The sequence below is a fragment of the Sorex fumeus genome, unplaced genomic scaffold (genome assembly GCF_029834395.1).
Source record: "Sorex fumeus unplaced genomic scaffold, SorFum_2.1 ptg000008l, whole genome shotgun sequence".
Taxonomy (NCBI): domain Eukaryota; kingdom Metazoa; phylum Chordata; class Mammalia; order Eulipotyphla; family Soricidae; genus Sorex; species Sorex fumeus.
Genome location: NW_026606065.1, coordinates 22,268,019 through 22,291,135, shown reverse-complemented (window position 1 = coordinate 22,291,135; position 23,117 = coordinate 22,268,019). Strand labels below are relative to the sequence as shown.

The 23,117-nt window shown below is 43.4% G+C and overlaps 1 protein-coding gene across 1 annotated transcript in view; it reads right to left on the bottom strand.

Annotated features, from left to right (window-relative positions):
• Positions 1–21,615, bottom strand: part of NALF1 (NALCN channel auxiliary factor 1) — a 598,303-nt gene extending 576,688 nt beyond the window's left edge. Inside the window, exon 1 of the mRNA XM_056109832.1 lies at positions 20,558–21,615. Coding sequence (XP_055965807.1) covers positions 20,558–21,460 — 903 coding nt within the window. The 5' untranslated portion in view covers positions 21,461–21,615. The remainder of the gene's footprint in view (positions 1–20,557) is intronic.
• Between the last annotated feature and the right edge of the window lie 1,502 nt (positions 21,616–23,117).

Sequence of the window (23,117 nt, the reverse complement as noted above, 5' to 3'; positions counted from 1 at the left end):
ATTGCTATTGCACAATGTCCATTATTCCATAATCATAGAAAATTTCTCAAAATATAAAAACAAATTCCGAAGCAACCTTTTATCATTTATTTATACTTGAACTATTTGGGGAAAAACTTAAGACTTGGAAATGACCACTTTCAATTTCTTTAATTAAACTTCTATTTTCCCTATGCAGAATCATCCCTAATAAATTCTTGCTTATCTTCCTGCAGTAAACCACAACTTTATTTAATAATACTGATGGTCTCTGATGCTTAGAATTAAATATTTATCAAATAAATCTTGACTGGATGGTAGCATAAAACAAAAACACAAAACAAACATAGGCATATTTTTGAGATCAGATGATGATTTCAAAACACATAAAATTTTCTCTAATTGTCTGAAGAAGAGTATCCTCAAGGGACTCTTAAAAAAAATGTCTGGAACGATAGCACAGTGGGGAGGGCTCTTGCACGCAGCGGACCTGGGTTCTATCCCCAACATCCCATATGGTGTCCTGAGCACAACCAGGAGTGGTTCCTGAGAACAAAGCCAGGAATGAACCCAGAGCTCAGCCAGGTGTGCCACCCCCTCAGAAAAAAATAAATAAATAAAATAAATTTAGAAAAGAAACAATGGCTAACTCCTGTTCTGCTCCTCATATCACTACCTGGTCCCTTTCCCTTCCTTGTGGCAAGGATTTACTTCTAGAGTACAGCAAAGGTGAGAGATTATTGCATTGGAAATCAATTAAGACATTGTGTGCCCCCCCCCTTTTTCCCCTCACACAAACCAGGACAGATTTGGGGGTTAAGAAAGGAAAAACCAAGAGGACTTTCTGAAGCGCACTCCCCAGCTTACAGGCTGTTTTCTCGCCAATAAACTCCTTTTCTCTTCAGTTGCTCGTGATCTACATCTGGTTTGGAAATGACAGGTTATGTAACATCTGTCTTGCTGGGACGCCTCTTTCTTACTGGCTTGAAAAATGTGTCAGGCTGTGAACTGTGCTAGAGAGAGCTAGAGAGCCAAGGGCTGCCACGGCCAGGGGCCAGCAGGAACATCCTCACAGACAGACCACAAAACGCCCATTCGTTCATTCTCCCATCAGCCCGTGGCCTGGAGTCGAAGCTGAGCCCCAGGTGAGTCTCTGAGCAGATTCGGGTCTGGCCGCTACCATGAGGTGAGTGGAATCTTGCTATGAACTCAGAAGCCCCACCCAGTCCTCCAGCCCTCCCAGCTCCCCCAGAAACAAGCAGGTTATTTTGCATCCCTGAGGCTGGGAAGTCAGCTGCACAATAATAGATGACCATTGTGTTGGCTGAGCGATAGTACAGTGGGTAGGGTATCTGCCTTGTACGAGGCTGACCCGCATTCGATTCCCAGCATTCGATATGGTCCCCCAACATCGCCAGGAGTAATTCCTGAGTGCAGAGCTAGGAGTAACCCCTGAGCATCACCAGGTGTGACCCAAAAAGTAAGAAAAAAATGACCATTGTGTTGGAACTAACTCTGCTTCAGTTCAAATTACACTTTCACAAGAAATCAGGCATCTTACTCTGATTTGGGGAATTAGCCATGAAATTTAGAATAATCGGTTCCATGAATACAAATTCTAACCCGTTACTAGGAAAATCGCTGGCGCTTTCCCGCATGATGATCTTCTGCCTCTTCATCCTACTCAACCCTCACAGAATTCCACTCACTCATGATTCTCAGCAGTTTATTTCCAGAAATTGCATTCACATTCTACTTTAGTTCTTCCTAAAATATTTCAGGTAAATCGAATGTGCAAGCTTGTGAAAATGTTTAGAACATTTCAGAGAGGGTTATGCAACGACTTAAAGAAGAGTAGAAATGGGAGAGCATAATCATCCTCTCAAAAATGCTGAATCTTAAATATGCAGAATAAATTATTCAAGTTCACTGGGTAACTAGTTGGCTGTGATTTATGTATTCACATACATATATATGCACAAAAAAATGAGGATTTCAACTGAGCAGTATTCAAGTCTTCTGCATCAAAAATGTTACTAGATAGGTTTCAACACTGTAGCTACTTGGACTTTTATATTAATTTCCACTTGTCACATGTGAATGCAGAGTGAAAACTCACAGAGCAATCCAATGAAAGGAACAGGAGAAATGTCTCTTCTAAACTCCAGAGAACAGAGCTACAACTTCATCATCCCGTTCATATGCAGTTCCAGACTCTTCACTTAAACTGTACCTAATCTCATAGGTAGCGAACCGTGATATCATACATTTCCTAAATCCTCAGTGATAAACTGCGCAAAAATCAACCCATGAAGATTTGCTGCCAGTGAATTAAATAACATGGCAGAACAAATGCTATAATTATGGCTTCGAGAAACTATTTACCACCATTGCTAACTAGAAGGAGAAATAACTTCAGCACAACAGATAAGACCACATTGTTTTCTTGTATTTCAGTTTTCGTTTTTCTGCTTGGTGGCACATCCCACATATTGGAAACCTTCCAGCAAACTATCACTGATAAAAGTTATCTATGTATTGATGCATTATAAGCCACCACAGAACAACAGTCATTTTACTACAGGCTAAGAACTTGGTAAGTCAGGAAATAAAAGTGCATACTGGGTCCAGCTTTTCTCTCATCTAAGTTTTCAGGGCTTAGAAAAGATTTAAGGAGCTTGGAAGGCTTAACTGGCTGGAAACTGGATGCCTTGGGGGAAAAAGCATCAAGAAAAAAAAACAAATGGGGCCCCTGGAAAAGAACATCTTTTGGGGAACAAAGTGCCTCTGATCACCAATTGTCCCATTGCTGCTCCTGAACCCTCAACTGTTCCAGTGTCCACCCCCTGGGTGTACAGCACCATCTACTCTGGGAAACTCTAGAGTCCTCACTCATCCTTATGGCACTCGCTTTGACCGACTCAAAGTCATGGCTCATGGAATCTGAGCGCTGCCAGCTACCAGTGCCTTTCTCTGTGACTTGGCCTGTCTCACAGTGAGGGTGGTCTCTAGCCAACCGGCTGTCTCACACAACATCCAAACTTCAGAAACAAGTGACAGTTATGAGAACTGGGGCACCAAGGCCCCATGTGGCTGGCCTGGGGAGTCACAACAGTCGTATGTGAATGTTCGGAGCCAGCACGCCCTCTTAGGGGGTGCTCAGGGAACCTGTCAGCATGCTTATGACTGTTGCCAGCTCTGGGTTTTCTTTGCAAAGAATTTCGAATAAGCACTGGACTGCTTCTTTATTGTAGCAATGTGACAGGGCACACATAAAAACTTCAGTTATGGGCAGACGGGGGAGAGTGGAAGAGAGGGAGAGGGAGAGAAAGGAGAAAGGGGAGAGAGAGAGGGGAGAAGGGAGAGGGAGAGAGCGAGAAGAGAAAGGAGAGAAAGGAGAAAGGAGAGCGAGAGTGAGAGAGAGAAAGAGAGAGGAGGAGGAGGAGGAAGAAGGAGGAGGAAGAGGAGGAAGAAGAAGAAGAAGAAGAAGAAGAAGAAGAGAAGGAGGAGGAGGAGGAAGAAGAGGAGGAGGAAGAGGAGGAGGAGGAGGAGGAGGAGGAGGGGGAGGAGGGACATTGGTGCTGGGAAATGTGCACTGGTGGAGGGATGGGTGTTGGAACACTGTAGGACTGTAACCCAATCGTGAACAGCTTTGTAAGGGTCTATCTCACAGTGATTCAATTAAAAAGTTAAAAGAAAGAAAGAAAGAAAGAAAGAAAGAAAGAAAGAAAGAAAGAAAGAGAGAGAGAGAGAGAGAAAGAAAGAAAGAAAGAAAGAAAGAAAGAAAGAAAGAAAGAAAGAAAGAAACCTTCCATTAAGAGTGTTCTGTCCTGTCCTTCTGCTTCCTTCTCTGCAGAATGGAAATAATGACCACACCTACCTCATGGATGAAGCCGACTTGGCCCAGTACCAAAATGAGGCCCTAACTGTTAATCATCATTATCTCCGTGGAGGAGAAATCTGCCCTTCAATTTGGGTAATATTTGTTCTGCCTATCCATGAATTCAATTAAAGTTTAAAAAAACAAAGTTTAGTGAAATCACTTAAAGGTACCAAACTATGGGCACAGATAAATAGCATATCAGGTGGGGCATTTGTCTTGCAGGAGACCCTCCTGAGTTGTCTCCAGCACCACGGGTGGTCCTTCACACCCTGCCAGGATTGATCACTACAGGGGTGTCCCACAAATGAAAAATATTTGAAAAATTTAAAAATATAAAAATGTGTACAAAAATGACCAAGAAAATGATCCATTGCTTTCCCTATGCTTGGGTCACTGACTGATACTGAATTTGCGTTCATTCAGTTAGTTTCAGAGGGCCAACATGGTCCAGTGTTGTCTAATATCGGCTTATATGAGACTAAGGAACAACTTACAGGAATTCCTGAATGAACATTCGGGTTCTGCTTCTCCCATGTTGTTTTACAAAACTCCTGCTCTGTCTTAATGTGAAAAAAAAAAAACCCCAATATTTGTAAATACTATTTTTAAACATTTACCATCCATGATTTTAATTTTCAAAGGATGTTAAGGCCTACCTAGATAATTCCTCAGAGAAAGCATGATTATTTTCCCCTCTGAAATCCTAGTTAGTACTCTGAAAAAAATTTACAGCAAAAGAATTAAAAATCACTTTGATTCTATTTGGTTGGATTAATAAAAGTTTTGGCTGTCAGATTGTCTCTCCGGTATTTTTCTGTTAAGTAAAAACCTGACTCAGTCTCAATTTGAACCCACAGCGAAGTCTTTTTCTTTCAGTCTCTAAAAATTTAGGAAGTGATAAAAAAATAAATTAGGAAGTGATCAGCAGAACTAAGCAGTGACACAGATTTCTAAAATTTTACAAATATGGAAAACAACACTAAATTTTTACAACTCTCTTTCTGGAAAGTTTATAAATAATCAGTCATTTCTTCCTTTAAGGGGACAGGGTTAGGGTTAAAAGACAGGCATCCACACAACAAGCTATGGAGTAAAGATTTTCCAAACCCATAACTATCCATAAAGAATCATTTACAAATAAAATACTGTGTTTAGATGTATGCTATTTAAAACGTTCTATTGTTTGGCAGCAAAAATATGAAATACTGTATTTTATAAAATTGGCCTTTTGTAATTATCTGAACCTTTGTATGTGAAAACAGGCATATCAAACTTTTCATTAAAAATTTCAACATCAGGCTGAAATTCCACTGCTACTCTGGTTTCAAAACTTTGATAAAAAACTGGAAATTTTTCTTTCATTTTAAAAGAAAAATTTTTAGAAGATTTTTTTTATTGAGGAATAGAATATGAACTCAATAACTTTTAGATAGTGAGAATTTTACAGCTGTTATTCTTGTTTTCATTCATACACTTTTGAGGATTTGGGAGTAATCTTTCTGCACTTTCCCACATATTCCTTCCTTCCCTTGCTTTAATAATCAGCATTTATAGAAATATATTTCTGACTTTTTCCCTGTTCATATACAAATCACACATGATGAAACATCTGATCATTTATTCTTTTTTAGAGAGCACAGTATGCTAACTTTTATCATGAGGCCTAAATTACTAAATTATTATCAGCATGTGATAATAGTACTCGAATTATCCAAGAACCATTTCCAGCAAGAACTTATCTTCAAAAATCAATATTCATTTATCTCTATATTGTCTTTCGTTCCACTACACAAAAGGTATTGATATCGAAAAGGTATTGAACATGTCCCAAGACCAACTTTACAAATAAAGTTACCCACATGCTCTTTGGGCAGTGTCGTTAAACCATCTGGAAGACACCCACCATATCCCTGCAAGGAGATTCCAGTGAGCATTCAGAGAAGATATCTATGTTCTCTAAGCTCACATTTCCCTGCCCCTGTGAGGAACCTGTTCACCCTTATACACGGGCAGCCCCTGAGGGTGGCCCTAAAAGTCAGGAGAAACTGCTTCAAAAATTCCAGAGAAAATTCCCTTTAATACAGGCCCAATTAAATTCAACAAATACTGTCTTGGTATTTAACCAAAAAAATGGTAGAATAATCCAGGGCATGCAGTCCTGAATGAAATAACACTGCATGGCCCTGGGCCATCTAGCACCAGTACAGGTGGAGAAGGGGGGTTCTCAGCTATCAAGGTGGGTCATCAAGGTAGAATCAGTAGAGGTGGGGTTACCTAATCCCACGTATTTTCTAAATCGGGCCATTTAAATTATTTAATACACTTGAATGAAGATGAGATTTTTTCAATCTAAACTGTCTATAAGTTAACCTCCTTACTATTCATCTACATAAGTCTTGACATGAAAAGTAATGGGGGGTGGGGTTGTTAAGTGCCACGAAGGGCCTTTAGATATTTTGTTTGAGCAGGATTGATATACTCTGGTGTTAAATGCAAAGTCATACTTAGCTCTCACACCTAACTGTGAGGGGATGGATCTCACCTAGTTAAAGTGCGATGTTGGACACAGGATCCCCATTTCCTCAATGACAACGGGTGGTATGGCTGACAAAGTCTATTAGCCAAAAAGGGAAGAAAACAGTGTTTCCAATCTTAGTGATTTGCTGTGGTTGGGCATCAGCAGATGAGCACCCGCCTTGCATGCACGAGCTCTGGGCTTGAGCCTCAGCACCAAAGAAACATATAGAATTGTCAATTTTTAGTGAATCTGTGATTGACACAAATTTGTCCAAACTGTGGGTATTTTCATCGTTCAGAATACTGCTACCAGAGCCCTTTTACAATGTCTACCTTGATAGAGCAATACAGTATCAAGTGCCAATCCTTACCACTTTTTAAGAAAATGCTAAAAGATTTGGGTTATATTTTTCAGGTGGGGGCACAATTGGGTTTATTCCTGGATCTACACTCAGGAATCGTTCCTGGCACTGTTAGGCATCAAAGCAACCCTAGAAACGTTTCATATTTTTACTATGAGAATGTTCTTTGCCTCACATATGGAATGTTCAAAAGATCTGAAACTTCAAAATATCAGTGAGCTTTGTCAACTTTCCCCACATACCAGATTTATTTGAAATTCAGAAAAGCATTGGTTTAAAACTAAGTAAAAGTTTTAATAACGAGTTTGAGCACTGTTTTATGATGTCATATTTTTTTTTCCAAAAGAGAGCTGCGTCTTCTCTGCCTGCTGTAAGCGAAAGAGCGCAAACAAGCTGAACAATTTCATCCACTTAAATCAAAAGACCAGAATAATCCCCAGGCTTAGAGACTGTATGACTGACTTTCACAATCCGGAGAATCATTATATTCAAAGGAGAAATCAAGTCCACAACTATGACAGTTGAAAAACTGAGTAATCGATAAATTCATCAGTGAAGCCAAATTACCCTGACATAGTTCTGTTCACTCAGGCATGGCTCTCCTCCCTTCACTGGAATTTCCAGACAGATTGGATAAAAGACATAAAATGTTCACTTAAAAAGTCTAAACTGAAGTGATAGGAAAAGATCTTGTTCTAACCATAAGCGAAAATTCCAGTGTCTGCTCAGAACCTTGCTGTGGTTCGCCAGCACTGCATTGCAGGTTGGCCGTAGGCTTGCAACGGAGGAGGAGCCCTTGCATTTGCCAGGGTCTCTCTTCTCCCACCAAACCACCTGGAGTTGGCCCAGAGCCACTGCCCCAGAGGGCACAGGTGCCCAGCTTCCCACCCAGTGGCCTGTGCTTCTGAGTTCTTGCTACCTGGGAGAAGCCTGGCTTGAAACCCTTTCAGATTGACCTTTTCTGAATCATTTGTTTCTCCCTGAACACAGTGACCTCTCTTGGGGTTTTTGGATTATCAAGGTCGCAGATGACCCCAGTCCCTTTGAAACCTAGAAACTCAGGAGCACTGTCCAACAACTGAACCAGACCAGAGGGCAATTGTAATTAGAACCCAATGACTGGACTCAATAATCCTGCCAATGTTTGCTGTTTGTGTGGAATCTCCACCACAAGGAGAATGTTCAGCTCCTCCTCCAGCTAGGACACTCGTGAACCTTTCACAAAAATTGGGGGTGATTTGATGTTTGCATCCAGGCCTCTCTGACTTTAAGGTCAAGCTCATTTTCTGCACCAGTGATGGTAACAACAAAATTTTGGGTAAAGTCAACTTTCACTGTCACTGTTCTCCCGTTGTTCATCGATTGGCTCGAGTGGGACCAGTAACGTCTCCATTGGAGACTTTGTTGTTACTGTGTTTGGCATATCAAATACATCACGGGTAGCTTGCCAGGCTCTGCCGTGTGGGCGAGATACTCTCAGTAGCTTGCCAGTCTCTCCGAGCGGGGCGGAGGAATCGAACTCGGGTCAGCCATGTTGGCTGCGTGAAAGGCAAACGCCCTACCACTGTGTTTAGTATTTCTTTATGGATCAAACAATCTTAGAGTCTACTTGCCATACAAGGAAACATACTTGAGGAGTGATTTGCCACGCAAATCTTATCACTACGCTCCACACATGGCATGCAGTCAGAATCCATGAGGAAGGAAGTGTGACCACACGGTCCCGTGACAGTTTCAGGGTCATTCTTAACATATCTAAGCCCACTGACCCCAGTGGTTGAAGAAATCTAATCTTCCCATACTTTGGATTTCTGGGAAAAAAAATAAAAGGAGGGTGCTCAAGTGACCAGTAGTGATTCTCTTATGATTAAAAACTTAATTAGTGGGTAAAACTTCATGAAAGTTGTGTATTTCTTTGACAGTAATTTCATCTTGATTACAATAATATCCTCATATAATAATATCGTCATATAGTAACATCCTCAAGGAAATTAATGTGAGAATGACTTTTACTTGTAAAAATAAGTCTGTGACGCTAATGGTAAAAACACTCCCCACCTTTCTGACCTAGTTTGACCTTGAGAGTGACCACAACTCTTTTCAGTGGAGTAGAATCCAATAGAGCCAAGGGTATACTTGTGATAAAAAAAATGAGTATTTATTTTTATATCATCAATAGCAAAATAAACCACATATGGATCAGTCTAACTCAGTTCCCATCTATCTTCAGGATAAGCATGTGTAGTTGATTATCTATTTAATTGTAATTTGGGGGCAACATCTGGCAATGCTCATGACTGCACTCAGGGACCACTCCTTATGGTGTTTGGGGGACCATATGTGGTCCTGGGGAGCAAATCAGGTCTGATTCACGGAAGGCATGCACCTAATCCTGGCACTGTCTTTCTGGGCCCTGATTCTTTGTGCCATCAAGCAGATAGGTCCACCTGAAACATAGGCGTTTATATACCAGTACTGCCTTAATAAAGAAAAAAAAAATCCAGCTGAAACAACTGAAATAAGAACTGAAAGAGACAGAGTTGCTGTTGTCAATATTTTCACTTTGCCAAAGCAAAGTATTATTACCACGACCAAACCTAATGGAATTTTTTCTTTGACAAGGATTTTCCGCAAGTACAATCTCTCTAGGCAAAGTTATCACTTCTGTGTATCTCATCTGTTGCCAAATGATGCTGCGTGAAATGCTTAACGTTATCTCATCTGGTCTACTTGCAGCACACAGATGAGAGGCCCTTAATAGCCAAGAGAGCCCACATCCTTTTTGTGACCCTCTGTCACGAAGTACCCCTAGTTTCCTCAGATCACTTTTCCAAGCTGGGAGAGCTCCAGTGACTTCACAGAATACCTTGCCATCTTAAGTAGGAGGTGGATACATGTAGATCCCTGTTCTCACTCCAGAACCGTCCACTCCCACTTGTCCTTATTTGCCAATGGTACTTGCCATGTGTTTCCCTGCCGATAATTCTACTTCAGGACCGAATCAATCTTTACCCCCACTTATAGTCCTTGTTCTATAAATAAACCAATGAGAGATGGCTGAAGGGTAAAGGAGGAATGGAACATAGACACAGGGTAAACAAAGACCTAACTCAAAGCTATATAGCTGAAGTATCAGGCAAAGTTCCGAGCGGGTGGCATGGACTCTTCTGATGCATGCCCCTTATATTCGAAATAACATAGAAATTTCCCCATGACTTCTTCATCCTTTAGTTTTGCGGAGATGGAAAATCGTTATGGTGGTTTCTCTACTTGACCTCCCGGAAAGGTTTGTGAACATCAGTGTATGAATCCCTCGAGAATTCAAATCCGTTTTGAACATGTGCTCAAAACCCAGCACATGCTAAATTTTTAATCCGAAATAACAGAGAAAAGATTTAAGCTTTAGAAATGAAAATATTTTCACTACAGCTGAACTATTGTTTTCTGTTTTATTAGCACTGCTCAATAATTTAGTCACCTTCCCAAAGACACAGAATGCGTGCTGTTGTAACAAAGCAATTTCACCATGCAAAATGCCAAGACTCCTCATAAAATTCTAGTAAATGAGTGCTGCTTACCAGAAAATTTATATGAGATCTCAAGCTAAGATGATATTAATTTTACAGATGTTCCCCATGGCTTTCTCTACCATGGGTTTTTACAAAATGTGATTATTTATTGAGCACCATCAAGCCTTAGGATTAGACGCTTTCACACGCCCAGGAGACTGCTGGTTTCTTTCCAAGAAGCATTCTATGAGATCCAGAGTCCTGTTTAAAGCATCTTTGATAATGTCATATAAATAATAATAAAACTGCAAATTAACCCAGTCTATCCGCAATATTCTAACCATGACATTTTTTAGAGCTTTTCCTTTCCTATTTTTAGAACTTTCTACTACTTGTTTGTACAGAAAAAAAAAACGTATAAAGAGGTATTCAGATTGAATTCAGAGGATTCTCTCCACAGATCACTGAATCCCTGGTCAATGTGAGCCTAAGACAATTTACACAGAGAAGAAAGATGACTCAATGCTGAAGGGCATCGTTTGCACACCCGAGGCCTGGTCCCCTGCATGGTTTTCCCTGCCCCTCAGCACTGAACAATACCAGAGGAGACCCTGAGCACCAAATCAGGAGTAGCCCCCGAGTACCAGTTGGGTGTGAATCCCCCAAAAAACAGAACAAAAATAAGGAAAAATGAACAATTAGCAGCAACATGCAAGAGATAATTCTTAATGATCCTATATTGTTAGCAATGGTATTAATTGTCAATAATAAAATAATAATTTCATCTTACCAAAAAGTGAGCTATCTACTTCATGTAAGAACATTCAAGCTCATACTATTGTTATTTTTGCAATCCTGAAATCAAGACACGGTTCTCATTTCAAATATAAATAATGAGACAAAGGATCTCAGGTGACCAGTAAAATGTACAAGATTCAACTGTTCTTCACCCAACCCTCCGTCCCCCAAAAGAGGCTCTCTGCAGCCACTGGGGTCTCTCACTTCTGGGGAGTCTGGTGCCTTCTGAATATTTCCCAAATCTGATTCCACCAATTTCATATTAGAATCTTAGAGCAAAAGCTGTGCACATTCTATCGGTCATCTCAATATAGAAATATTTACCTCTTTAAACTCACATATATCACCTACTTGGTTTTCCTTTCCTTTTCACAACCAAATATCTCCAAAAGGAGAAGGAAAAGTTTACATCTTCTCAACTTCCATTTATCCCATCCTCCCTTCCTTTGGGAACGCTCTTCCTGCTCAAAGGACTCTGGTGGGATCAAGGAGACCTAGTTGCCAAATTCAGTGCCCTATTTCCAGGCTCAGCCTACGTGTCCTTTCTGCACCATTAGAAGCTCTGGACTGATTCTGCATCTCAAAATCTTTCCCTCTGCTTTTTGGGCTTTGGGGTCTTGATAGGTTCATGATTCTTTCTTTCTTGTCTTTGTGCCCCCTCCCACATTCTCTCTTCTCCTCCATTTCCTCCTCGCTCACTTTTTTCACTTTCACCCCTTGTTCCTTCTCAGTCTTTGCCTTTTTCCTTCACACAAATTCAAATTCTACCCTTCCTTAAGATTCATCTTTACATTCATCTCCCATAATCTACTGTGGTAAAGTAATCTATTTTCTACTGTCACAAAGAGATTAGATCAAACCAACATGGAGAGAGAGAGAGAGAGAGAGAGAGTGAGAGAGAGAAAGAGAGAGAAAGAGAGAGAGAACTTCACACCCAAATCCTGTGCCTGATAACATTATCCACAATATCTGTAACAAACCCCTTTCTTTGTTGTTGTTGTTGTTTTGTTTTGTTTTGGGGGGGGGCGGTCACACCTGGCGAGGCACAGGGGTTACTCCTGGCTCTGCACTCAGTAATTACTCCTGGCGGTGCTCGGGGGACCACATGGATGCTGAGAATCGAACCCGGGTTGCCTGCGTGCAAGGCAAATGCCCTGTGCTATTGGCCCAGCCCCATGAACCCCTTTCTTTCCTCAATCCCTGACCTGGCTTATTCTTCCTTCATATCTCCTATCTCATTAAATAATATCAACATCCAGAATCTCACCTCAGTGAGATCCTTCCTCCACACAGAAATCATTGAATCTGAATTCCAACAAAGCACCTGAATCCTGCCTTTCATCTTCACTTCCATAATCCATATCATCTTTAGATTTTATGCCCAACATGGATAAAAATTTAGACTTTTGAAATTATATAAAAATTTAAAATTCAGATGTTCATTTAGTCTAGACACACTTCAAGTTCTCAGCTGCCACTCGTGGCTAATAGCTAACCATACTCAACCTGATGGAATAGAAATATTTTCAAACACACAAAAGGTTCTACTGGAGTGTGCTGGTTCACAGTCTTCATATTTTCCTCAGGGGGAAAAAACCAGCTTTGGTCTCCCTGACCTCATTTTCCTCTGTCCCAGTCTATCATCACATTGCTAATTTTCGAGACAAGTGAATGACTTGATTAAAATTCTATTCTGGCAATTTTGTCATATATAGAATGAAACACAAAGGCTTTGGCTTAAAAAACCTGGTTCATGACAAATGAGCTCTAACATCTCCCCAGAGATACGTGGACAGTTTCCACACATCCGTTACACAATATAAGGTGTGGAATCACGTCCTCTCAAGTACATACAGTGAAACCCTGGATATCAATGTCATTGTCTGGAAATACAGTCTATAAGAAACTCATCAAGTTGAAATAAAAATTGAGATATATAAATATTATAGATGCTGGAAACCTGAAGCTATTCTCAACTAATAAACTCAAACACCTTTTAAAACAATGAAAGTTGGGCTTTTAATTTAAAATCACACACAAGAGGCCAGAGAGACAATACAGAGGATAGGGCTCACGCATACATCCAACTCACCCAAACTTAGTACCTGGTACCAAACAGTACCCCACATCTCTGCTCATGGCCCTGGAGGCCCACTGCAATGCCAGTGGTGGAGAGACCTCAGAACCACTGTTCTACACAGTTCTGCATCCTGGAATCTCAGACAGGGTGGGGCAGAAGGAAGGGACCCTCCCCCAGCCCTTCTGAGCACTGCCTGAGAGTCCCCATCCACAAAGTCACAACTAAAATGTGATCATGTCTTTCACTTGGGGATTCGCTCTCAACCCCCAATCGCATGTCAAACAAAGATGCCAGCCTCACTTTCCTCCCTGGAACACTCCTTCACAGGCTCTGTCTGGAGGACTCTCCCGCTGCACCCAGAATCCCAGAGTTCCTGCCATTCACCCATCCTATCCCAAGCCTACCCCCAACCTGGATCCGTGGACACCCATCCCGGACCCCCATCTCAGCTGCAATGACTCCCGTATACCTTGCAATATCATCTGGAAAGTGCTTTTAATGATAAATTCAAAACAAAAAAATCATCATGAAAAATGTTTTTCATGATAATTTCAAAGGAAAATTTTAACAGTCATCATCTAGGTGGATGTGGAATTGTGTTACTAATCCCTTCATTATTAGACATTTTTGTGAGTATTCCTCAGGAGAAGGGGAAACACCCTACTGAAAGTGATGGTGTGACCTTGACCACCTTTCGACCTTGGAACAGTTGCTGTGTGCCCTCACTTTACTCGTCTGTAAAGTCTGTGAACACACCTCATTGAACTGATAAGAAGAGGAGATGAATTAGACAAGTTTCTGGATTCTAATAAGCTCTAAAGCCTGTTTGCTGCTCTCAAATCTGGTCCCAACACTTGAGCTGAGGATTCAAATCATTTCCTAAATCATTATGGAATCATGCACACATCTCTTAGCCAGTCTGCATGTCAAATAAATGAAGTCAATAGTAGTTCAGTAAGAAGACAGCTCATTTTTGATGGACATGGAGAAGCAAATAAAAAAGATCTTGCTCACGGATTCCCCAGCAGACAGGGGCCCTGGAAACAGTCTCCGGAAACAGGAAGAAGGCAGTGAGGGGCAGGTGAGCCGAGCCTCTTCTCTCCGAGAGGCGCAGCAGCTGACATTCAGAACCCCCATGTTCCCTTAGAAGCGAATAAGATATCGAACACAGACCAAGGGTGGAACTGCCTGGCCAAGACCCAAAACAGCATGAAAATAGACACAGACTTTATATTTTGTGTAGGATTATTTCAACCATCTGGGTTAGTTTCCACAGCATTTTGTTTATGTTTGAATGCCAAAAGAGATGACCAAGAGAGGAAAACCACTTATGAGTGCTCAACCTTTTAAATAATTGAAAATTACATATTTTGTGGAGACCAGTATACATAATATTAAGCATTAACTACTTATTAATAAAGAGAGGCAAATGTTTGTCATCTCTTGTTTCTATTGATACTATGTATTACATTATTGTGGTTGCTTGCTTATAATATTATACCATTGTATATGTTTTATTTTATTAAACCTTTAATATCCATATATATAGGTATTATAGGATTTTTTTACATGGGTATTAAAAATCAGAAAAATATGTGAAGGTTTAATTAAATAAATATTATTTGGCTTATAACAAAATATTAAATTTATTATTAGACAAAATTTAAATTGAGTTTTCATAGCACCTTAATTAAAAGTGTTAAAGTCACACAATATAACTGATATTATTATCATTTATAAACTAAAACAATGTAAGATCCTTTTAGAGCTAATTTCCAAATTAAACTTGCTAGCAAATGATGACTGTTTAGCAGTTTGTAGCTTTAGAAGCTACATAAATACCAACCGCTTAGCCCTAGTGTTGTAGAAATAGTTTTTTGAAGTCCTGTCACAATGGGAAAAAAAGACAAAAAATTAGTAATTTCTGAATTTTAATAGAGTAAATATACAAAGAAAGGATAGACTGAAATCATGTGAAATGCTAAGAAGAGGCAAGATTTTTTTTCTTTTGACAACTCTGTATTTTTGAGGAGTCCCAATTTGGCCCAAGAGAGAGCCCTGGGGTTAACACCTGTGCCTGTATGTAGCCAACCCTCATTGGATCCCTTCTCCCACACGACCTCCCAGACCACCAGTGACCCTGAGCAGGAAGTAACCCAAAGCACCCCCAGGGGGAGGCAAAAAAATCAAAACTACAAAAGAAAACACAAAAAAAAAAATAGAAAGAAAGACGACAAAAAAAATAAAGACATTGTCCAAAATGTAGCCATGAATGCAGACTAAAATTAAAGCCGGAACAACTCAGAGCAAGTTCACCTCATCAGCCCTTGGCTGAGCCGCAGGCCCTGTGCTCCTGTACTTGCTCAGCCTTGAACTTGTCTCCAAAACACTCAGTTCTGACAGGGAAAAACTCAAGCGAACAGGCCCAGCCTCAGACCAAGTCCACGGGCCCCCTCAGCCACCTCCTTCGCTCCTGTTCCCTTCCCACGTTGGTCCACCTACTCTCTCCATCACTACGTGTTTGACTTTCTGCTTTCTATCTCAGGCTCACTGCTCTTTCCATTAAAAATAAAGATTTTAAAAATCTGCCTGTGTTCCACTACCATCAGTCCAGCTAACAAAATAACTATGTATGACTGAGGCACGGGCGCAGGGGGTGATAGATATTCTCACTCCAGCTAACACTTGGTCCTTAAACCTGAGAAGCAGTGCTGGAGATTCTGGAAGATCTCCCACCAAAAGCCATGCCCATGAATAATCCAGATCTCTTAGCATTGGGGGGTCACTTTCCATCATCTATAGATAGGCCAGTGTGACCCCAAAGGTCACTGCCTACCTAGACTCCATGTCTCCTGATATTGGGGTATCATCTTTGCTGTGTGTAGCAATATAAGCCTGGAAATGCTGGGTGCCGCTATGATGTGACAACACAGAAGTTGAAGATTTCAGTAGGAAACTGGCAACTGAAATGAAAGCAGCAGAACAGATCACTCAGGTCAAACGTTCTCTAGTCTGAAATGGGTATCTGTATATTTGTTGCATGTTCAGTCTGTGGACTACTATCTAAGATGTGATTTAAAGTGGATCGTGAAACCAAGAGCAATATTTGATTCTCTTTTCTTCCTATGTTAATTTACATTACCGATGTAAATGTCAAACTCACCTAATAAAAGTGATTAAAACCAATGTTTACAATTATGTCCTATCCAGCCACTAATTTCACTCAGTTATAAGTCCAAAGTCAAAACAAACATCAGTTAGTCTGTTAAACAACAGGCCTTTAATATTATAATAAAAATCCAGGTGATTTCACATAAAAAAATAAAACATTATAAATCAATATTTCACATAGAGCAAAAAAAATTTAATGTTGTTTATAAAGATGGTTATGACAATGATTTTTACCTTATAAATGGCTTACTAAAAGGTAAAGTGAGAATCTCATTGTCAGGCTGCCTTTGCAGAAAAATAATTCAACTCTGAAAATTAGACTTAAAAATAGATAAAGAGGCAGGCTATAAAAGATCGATCTTGCATGGACAATGTGCAACCTAACTGCATAAGAAAAGGTTTTAGCATCTCTATTTGTTGGAGAGAATTGTTCAGCACAAAAGAAACAAATGATTGCATTTACAAGCTTTGCAGAGTACATAATATAAAAATAAACAAAAAATTTTAAAGTCTTTATTTTTCTCTCCAAATTGCATGTTATGTAACCCAAATTCTGTGTTTTCAAACTGGTTAATGCTTATGAAGAGTTCCTGAAAGTAAGACAAAAAGCTCCAAGTACCACATGTATGACAATGCCTGATACCGGCAGATTATTATTATATTTTTTTGGTCAGTGACTATTAAATAAAAGTAAGCAGCAGCATGCATTTTAAAATAAGGTGGAAGACATATGAATATGAAAATGTATACTTTTCATAAAGTATTGAGATGATAATTTGTTCTCAGAGAAGGAAAGAGATGATGCAATGGTTTATGTTAGAACCTAACCTCCAAGTCTCTGACCATCTGGCCCATGTATCCTAAGTAAACAAAGTTACTAGGATCTCCAAATGCTTCTTGGAAACATAGAAACGCATGTTCCTTAAACATCCCACATCTAAAATATCTTATTTTAAGGGTTACTTGAAGTAAAATAATGTCATATTCAAGAAAAACATTCAAGTCAAAGTCAAGCATGTATACGTGTGTAGTTTTATAACTTACAATGTCATGGGTTTTAAATATTGCCATCCACTATGAAGAATTTTGCATTTTTGCTGGATTCATGTTATGGTCATACACATTATAGAGTGCTACTGAGAAATACAAATAAAAGTGACTATCGTTTAACTTTTAATGTATTTAATCTGCACTTGATTTATGTAACGTGGAAATGAAAATGCTACAGCGTAATGGCATGGACAATGATTCTGGCTCTTTATTTCCTAGCATTATTCAAGATACATGTGCCTGTTTCCACTCTTTTAAAGAAAATAACACACTTGTTTCTGAGGATGTTAAACTACTTGGATGAAAATGATCTATTACTACTAAATGCTCCCACATAAAGTTTACAATACTATTACTCTGGAACATTGGACTGCTAAGAGCATGCAACTCCTACCAGACTCCCACAATTCTATCAGGTCAATAAATATTAAGAACTTTCTTCGCACAATAGGTCAAAACTATTTAAAAAATTAATCAAAATTAAACCTAATCAATGTTAATTGGACCCATAAATGGGCATGTTCTTAATAAGCGGAGAAGTGGAACTGAAAGTTAATGATATGTTTAACTTACAAAAGTTAGAAATCATTGCATTAATATTTTAATGATTTTGCATATTAATTAATTCCTCTAAAATATTCATTCTAATAACATGTGACTAATGTGATTAAATGTAATGTTCCTTTTCATTTTATCTGTAACTTTCATAAATATACTTAAAATGATGAAAATTAGGCTTGTGATGAATATATAACTAATCACAATATATTACTAATCACCTAATAGCCTTCTTAAAATATCAACAACTATATGGAATGTTTTCTTGAATCAAGTCCCTTATGAGAGTCATTTTTACATTATTAATATGTTTAAAATATGGAAAAGTACTTAGAAAGAATTTCTGACACATCTTCAAAGCCTACAAGTAGCATCTTAAGACCGGTAATAAAGTTTGTACATTTGTTCATGGTAGCACACCAAAAACAAATTTGGTCTGCTTTTGCAGAATCATAAAAAGTTTTATATTAAATTAAGGACCTAAGAAATCAATTTATAAGTGATTAACCAAGAACATAGGAACATTAATTATGATACTCTAATTTTTGAAGTTATTGAGTTTCAATTGACAAGTCCTACAACCAAGAAAGAACTGCATAAATCAAAAATAAAATTGTGTTATGGTGAAAATAAAATCAAAATATGTGCTTAATGTTTAATGTGAAGAATAAATGTTTGTAAAAGGGAGTAAGGTATTTTATAGGATGCTTTGTGCATACAATGAATAACTACTTCTTCTACAGAAACATAACCCAGAAGTAGCCCAAATAGAATAAACCAGTTTAACCTCCAGTACAACTACTTCAATGGTGACATAAAGTTGAGAAGTAATTCAGATAAAGAAGCAGACAAATATTGATTATGTTTAAAATTTTTACTTCTGAACATAAACGTATGACAGACATGTTTGAAATGTGCTGCAGTCTGTGACGAGGCAGACCTTGTCTACCTCTTTTATTTTTTTCTACCTCTTTTAAATATAGAACGTCTAAAAACTGGAATCACTAGAAATGTCTATGAGACAATAGACTCAGTGAAGCAGGTAGCTTTAAAGTATTATAAGAAATCGAATTGGTCATAAATACATGGGAAATATTGTGACATTTGTATTAGTAGCAGAATTAGCAGAACACCAGTTTCCTTATCAGTATGATTCTGATACGATGAATTTGTCAAGATAGGTAATTATGCAATAAATATAACAGTCATTCTTTATTCTATCATTAATAGTAAGTTCAGTGTTACAGCCTGGTTTATGGTAGTATGCTTAAGGGAAAATTGGGTGGGAGATTTCAAGATATAGTCATCCAGTCAAGGAACATTGTAAATTTTGCTGTAAACTCAATATTCTCCAATGTTATGTATGTAAAGAAGATCGGCTTCTAGTCTTAACACTGACAAAAAAAAAACGGTTGGAGTTTAGCTTAACTGTCAGAAACACAACCAACCAGCCCAAAGTAAACTTCAGCTCCTGGTTGCATTCATTTTAAATAGCTGCCTCTTTGCCTAGTTTCCTTACAAAAGCACTCGGATGCCCTTTGATCCTTGCAGCCCTTGATGACACTAGCCTAGTACAGAGCAAGTGAGAGAGAAGAGGTTCAGTTCTTCCCTCCTGGTGAAGGATGGGGCGAGAGCGAAGAGAAAAGGAGCTTGATGTAGTTCTTTTGAAAAGCAATACTGTTTTATTGTATTGCTGAAGAAGTTATGGGGTGGGACATTACGGAGTACTGAGACTGTCGTATTTCTTCCCTACTAAAAGGTCACTGCAGAGGCTTTATTTTCAACCCTCAGGACACATCCCCCTTCAGCACCACGGACAGCGGTGTCTCCACTGGGACAAGGCCCCCTGGGTTAGTTGGTCCTTAAAGTTAGAAACTTGCCTCTCAGACAGACTAGAGCCGCGATTACACTCACTAGAACACTAGTCATTGGAGAGGTGGATGCATATTTGCTGATAGCCTCAACACTTTGCCATCCAGTACCGAAGGGACTCCTGAACAGGCAAGCTAATTACATAAGATGCCTGGTAGACAGCCTAACCCTGACCATCACTCACCAGACACTTAACTACAACTCTGGACTTCCAGACGTGTGCCAACGTCCCAGCAAAGGCTGCAAATCCGAGCTAACCAAGTGTGGCTAGGCCACCACACTTCCCACGCCAACAGAGGAACCCGCGACGGGGAAGGCGCGTTTCCAACGTCTGGTTCCCTGGACACTCCCCTTGGCCTGCCCTCTGCTCCGCAGGCCTTCTGATGTGACTGTCACAGTCGGTGTGAGCTCCCGGAGCCAAACCAAGATGCTCCAGCCCGGGACTCTCTCCACTTGACCTGAGGTCAGCAGAACACATTCCACAGATGCCCCCTACCCCCCAACCAGCCGCATACCCGTGCGCCTTTCTAAAAGAAAGCATTTGAAACGCGGGGACTTAAGAGATCAATGAAAACTCTAGTTGCATTGTATCAGAGGTCTGGGCCGGCGACTGTGCCACAGACACCCCCAACTTCACACCAGCGAGTCCCAGCTCGATGCGAGTCCCAAAGCCGAGAAGGGGAGGCGGCGAGGGGAGGGGAGGGCAGGGCAGGGCAGGGCAGGGAGGGCGCGCGGGAAGTTCAGACACCTTAGGGGGGTGGGGGAAGCCGGGTCCTACCTTGCAGTCCTCGGGGCAGGATTTCACCGAGTACTCCTCCGACTGTAAGTACTTGTGCAGCACGCTCTCGAACTCTTCGTACTTCTCCTGAGCGTGGTGGTCGTAGTTTTGGTAAGCCTCGACGCACTGGCGGCAGGTGGTCCTCTCGCCGCCCTCCTTGAGCACCACATCCAGACTGCAGTTCAACGCGCTGGGGCTGGCCAGCCCCGAGAACAACTCCCAGAGTGTGTAGGAATTACAAAAGGAAAGGTAGAAATCCGACAAGTTCCAGAGCGCGCCCGCCGCCGCCGGGGCCAGCCCCCGACTCCAGTTCCGGGCGCACACGGCCTCGGCGCTCTCCACGGTGAAGCACTGGCCCGACGACGCGCCCGGCGGGTAGCACGTCTCCAGGCGCCACAGAGGCCGGCCCGCGGGACCCGGGAGCAGCGCCTGGCTCTGGTTGCCCGTGCCCCGGGGGCCCCGGCCGCCGCCCGGCGACGGGGGCAGCGTGGGGGACGCGGGGGCGGCCAGCGGCCGGGGCGCGGGGGCCCCCATGCCGGCCGGGAGCGCGGGCCACGACGGCTCGGGCTGCCGCGGCCGCTGCTGCGCCTGCTGCTGATGCTGCTGCTGCTGATGCTGCTGCCGCGGGCGCTGCTGCTGCCGCTGCTGCTGCTGCTGCTGCCGCTGGTGCTGATGCTGCTGCTGCTGCTGCTCCTTGTCCCGCGCGCGGCTCGGCTTGGCCTCGGCGCAGAACCACAAGTGATCAGACAGCAGGACGGTGAAAAACAGGAGCGAGGCCAGCGACAGTCGCCATTTCTGCGCCCGCTCCGAGTCGATGAACGGTTTCTCGTTCTCCCGGGGTGCCGCCAGGCAGATCTTCAAGCCGTCGTCATCGTGCCGGCACATCCAAGCACCCCTGGTCATATTTTGCGAGCGCGCAGCCCGGGGCGACCCGACAGGGAGGGCGGCGGCGGGGTCGCGGGCTCCGCGCCGGGCATGGACTCGGGGGTCGGCCCTGCGCGCCCCCGCCCGGCCCCGCGTCCGCGCTGCCCCCTCGGCCCGCGCCGCTGCTCGAGCCTCCCCCGGCGGCCGGCCGGGCGCGCGCGGTGCCCCCTACTCGGCGGCCGACCCCATCGCGGCGGGCGCGAGCGGAACGCGGAGGGCGGGCGACGCGGAGGCCCGGCGGGGCCCGGAGGACGGCGGGGCGGTGCGGGCAGCTCCCCTGCGGCCGTCAGCCGGGCACGGGCCGCGCGCGGCTCCCCATGGCCCCGGCGCCTGCGGCCGCGGGGGCGCTACTGCGCGCGGACGCTGCCTCCCGCCGAGCCCGGGACCCCCCGGCCCGCGCTGCGCCCCCCGAGAGCGGCCACCGGCATCTCCGCGCCGGCTAACTTGCCGCCATCTTCGTCCGGGAGCACTTTTCGCGGGGGTGGGGGCGGCCTTGGCGTCGTCTCCGCCCCGCGCGCCCCGCGTGGCGCATTGGCACCCGGCGCGGCCCGGGCGGGGGAGGAGGACGGGGACGCGCCGCGGGCTGCGGGGACCCGGCTTCGCGCTCCCCTGCGCCGGCCGGTGGCGCCGGGACACCCCCGGGCGCGCACGACCGTGCACACGCACACTAACGGGCGCACACACGCGCGCGCGCGCACACACACCAACGGGCACACACGCGCGCGCGCGCACACACCAATGGGCACACACACACGTGCACACACACGGGGCACACGCGCACACACAAACGGGCACACACACGTGCACACACACAAATGGGCAAACGCGCACACGCACACACAAACTGGCACACCACATGGGCACACGCACACACACAAATGGGCACACACGCGCGCACACACAGCCGCGCACACGCACACACGCAAACACACATGGGCACACGCGCACACACAAACGAGCACACGCACAGGTGCACACACACAAACGGGCAAACACATGCGCACACGAACACATACACGCGCACACGCACACAAACGGGCACACACAGGCGCACACACGCACACCCGCGCGTACACACACACCAACACACAGGCGCGCGAACGCACACACACAAATGGGTACACACACGCGCGTACACGCGCCCACACACACAAACGGGCACACAAACGGGCACACACACAAATGCGCACGCACACAAATGCGCACACACAGAAGCGCACGAACACACACACATACACATACACACACACTACGCCAGACCCGAGTCCGACTGCGCACTGCGTGGCGGGACCACGGGCAGACTGGGGCCTTCCTAATCCCCCTGCTCCTCCCTGGAGACCTGGGATGGGAAGGGCTGGGGTGCGGGGACCCCTGAGAGCCCCATCAGGGCGTCCGCGCCGGGGTCTGCGCGCGTGTCCACCGGGGCACAGCGTCGCGCTCCCGGCGCCCCGTTCCCCTCCCGGTATCGAGAGCCGAGAAGCGGCCGCCCAAACTCGGGGGCCCGCGAGGACCTCGGCTGCCCTGTCCACGCCCCTCAAAGAAACCAAAACTGCACTCTCTGGGGGCTTCGAACCCGGGACCTGGTCCCGAGCTCCGGCGGCGCCGAGTCCGCAGCGGGGGCTCCGGGGACCGCGCC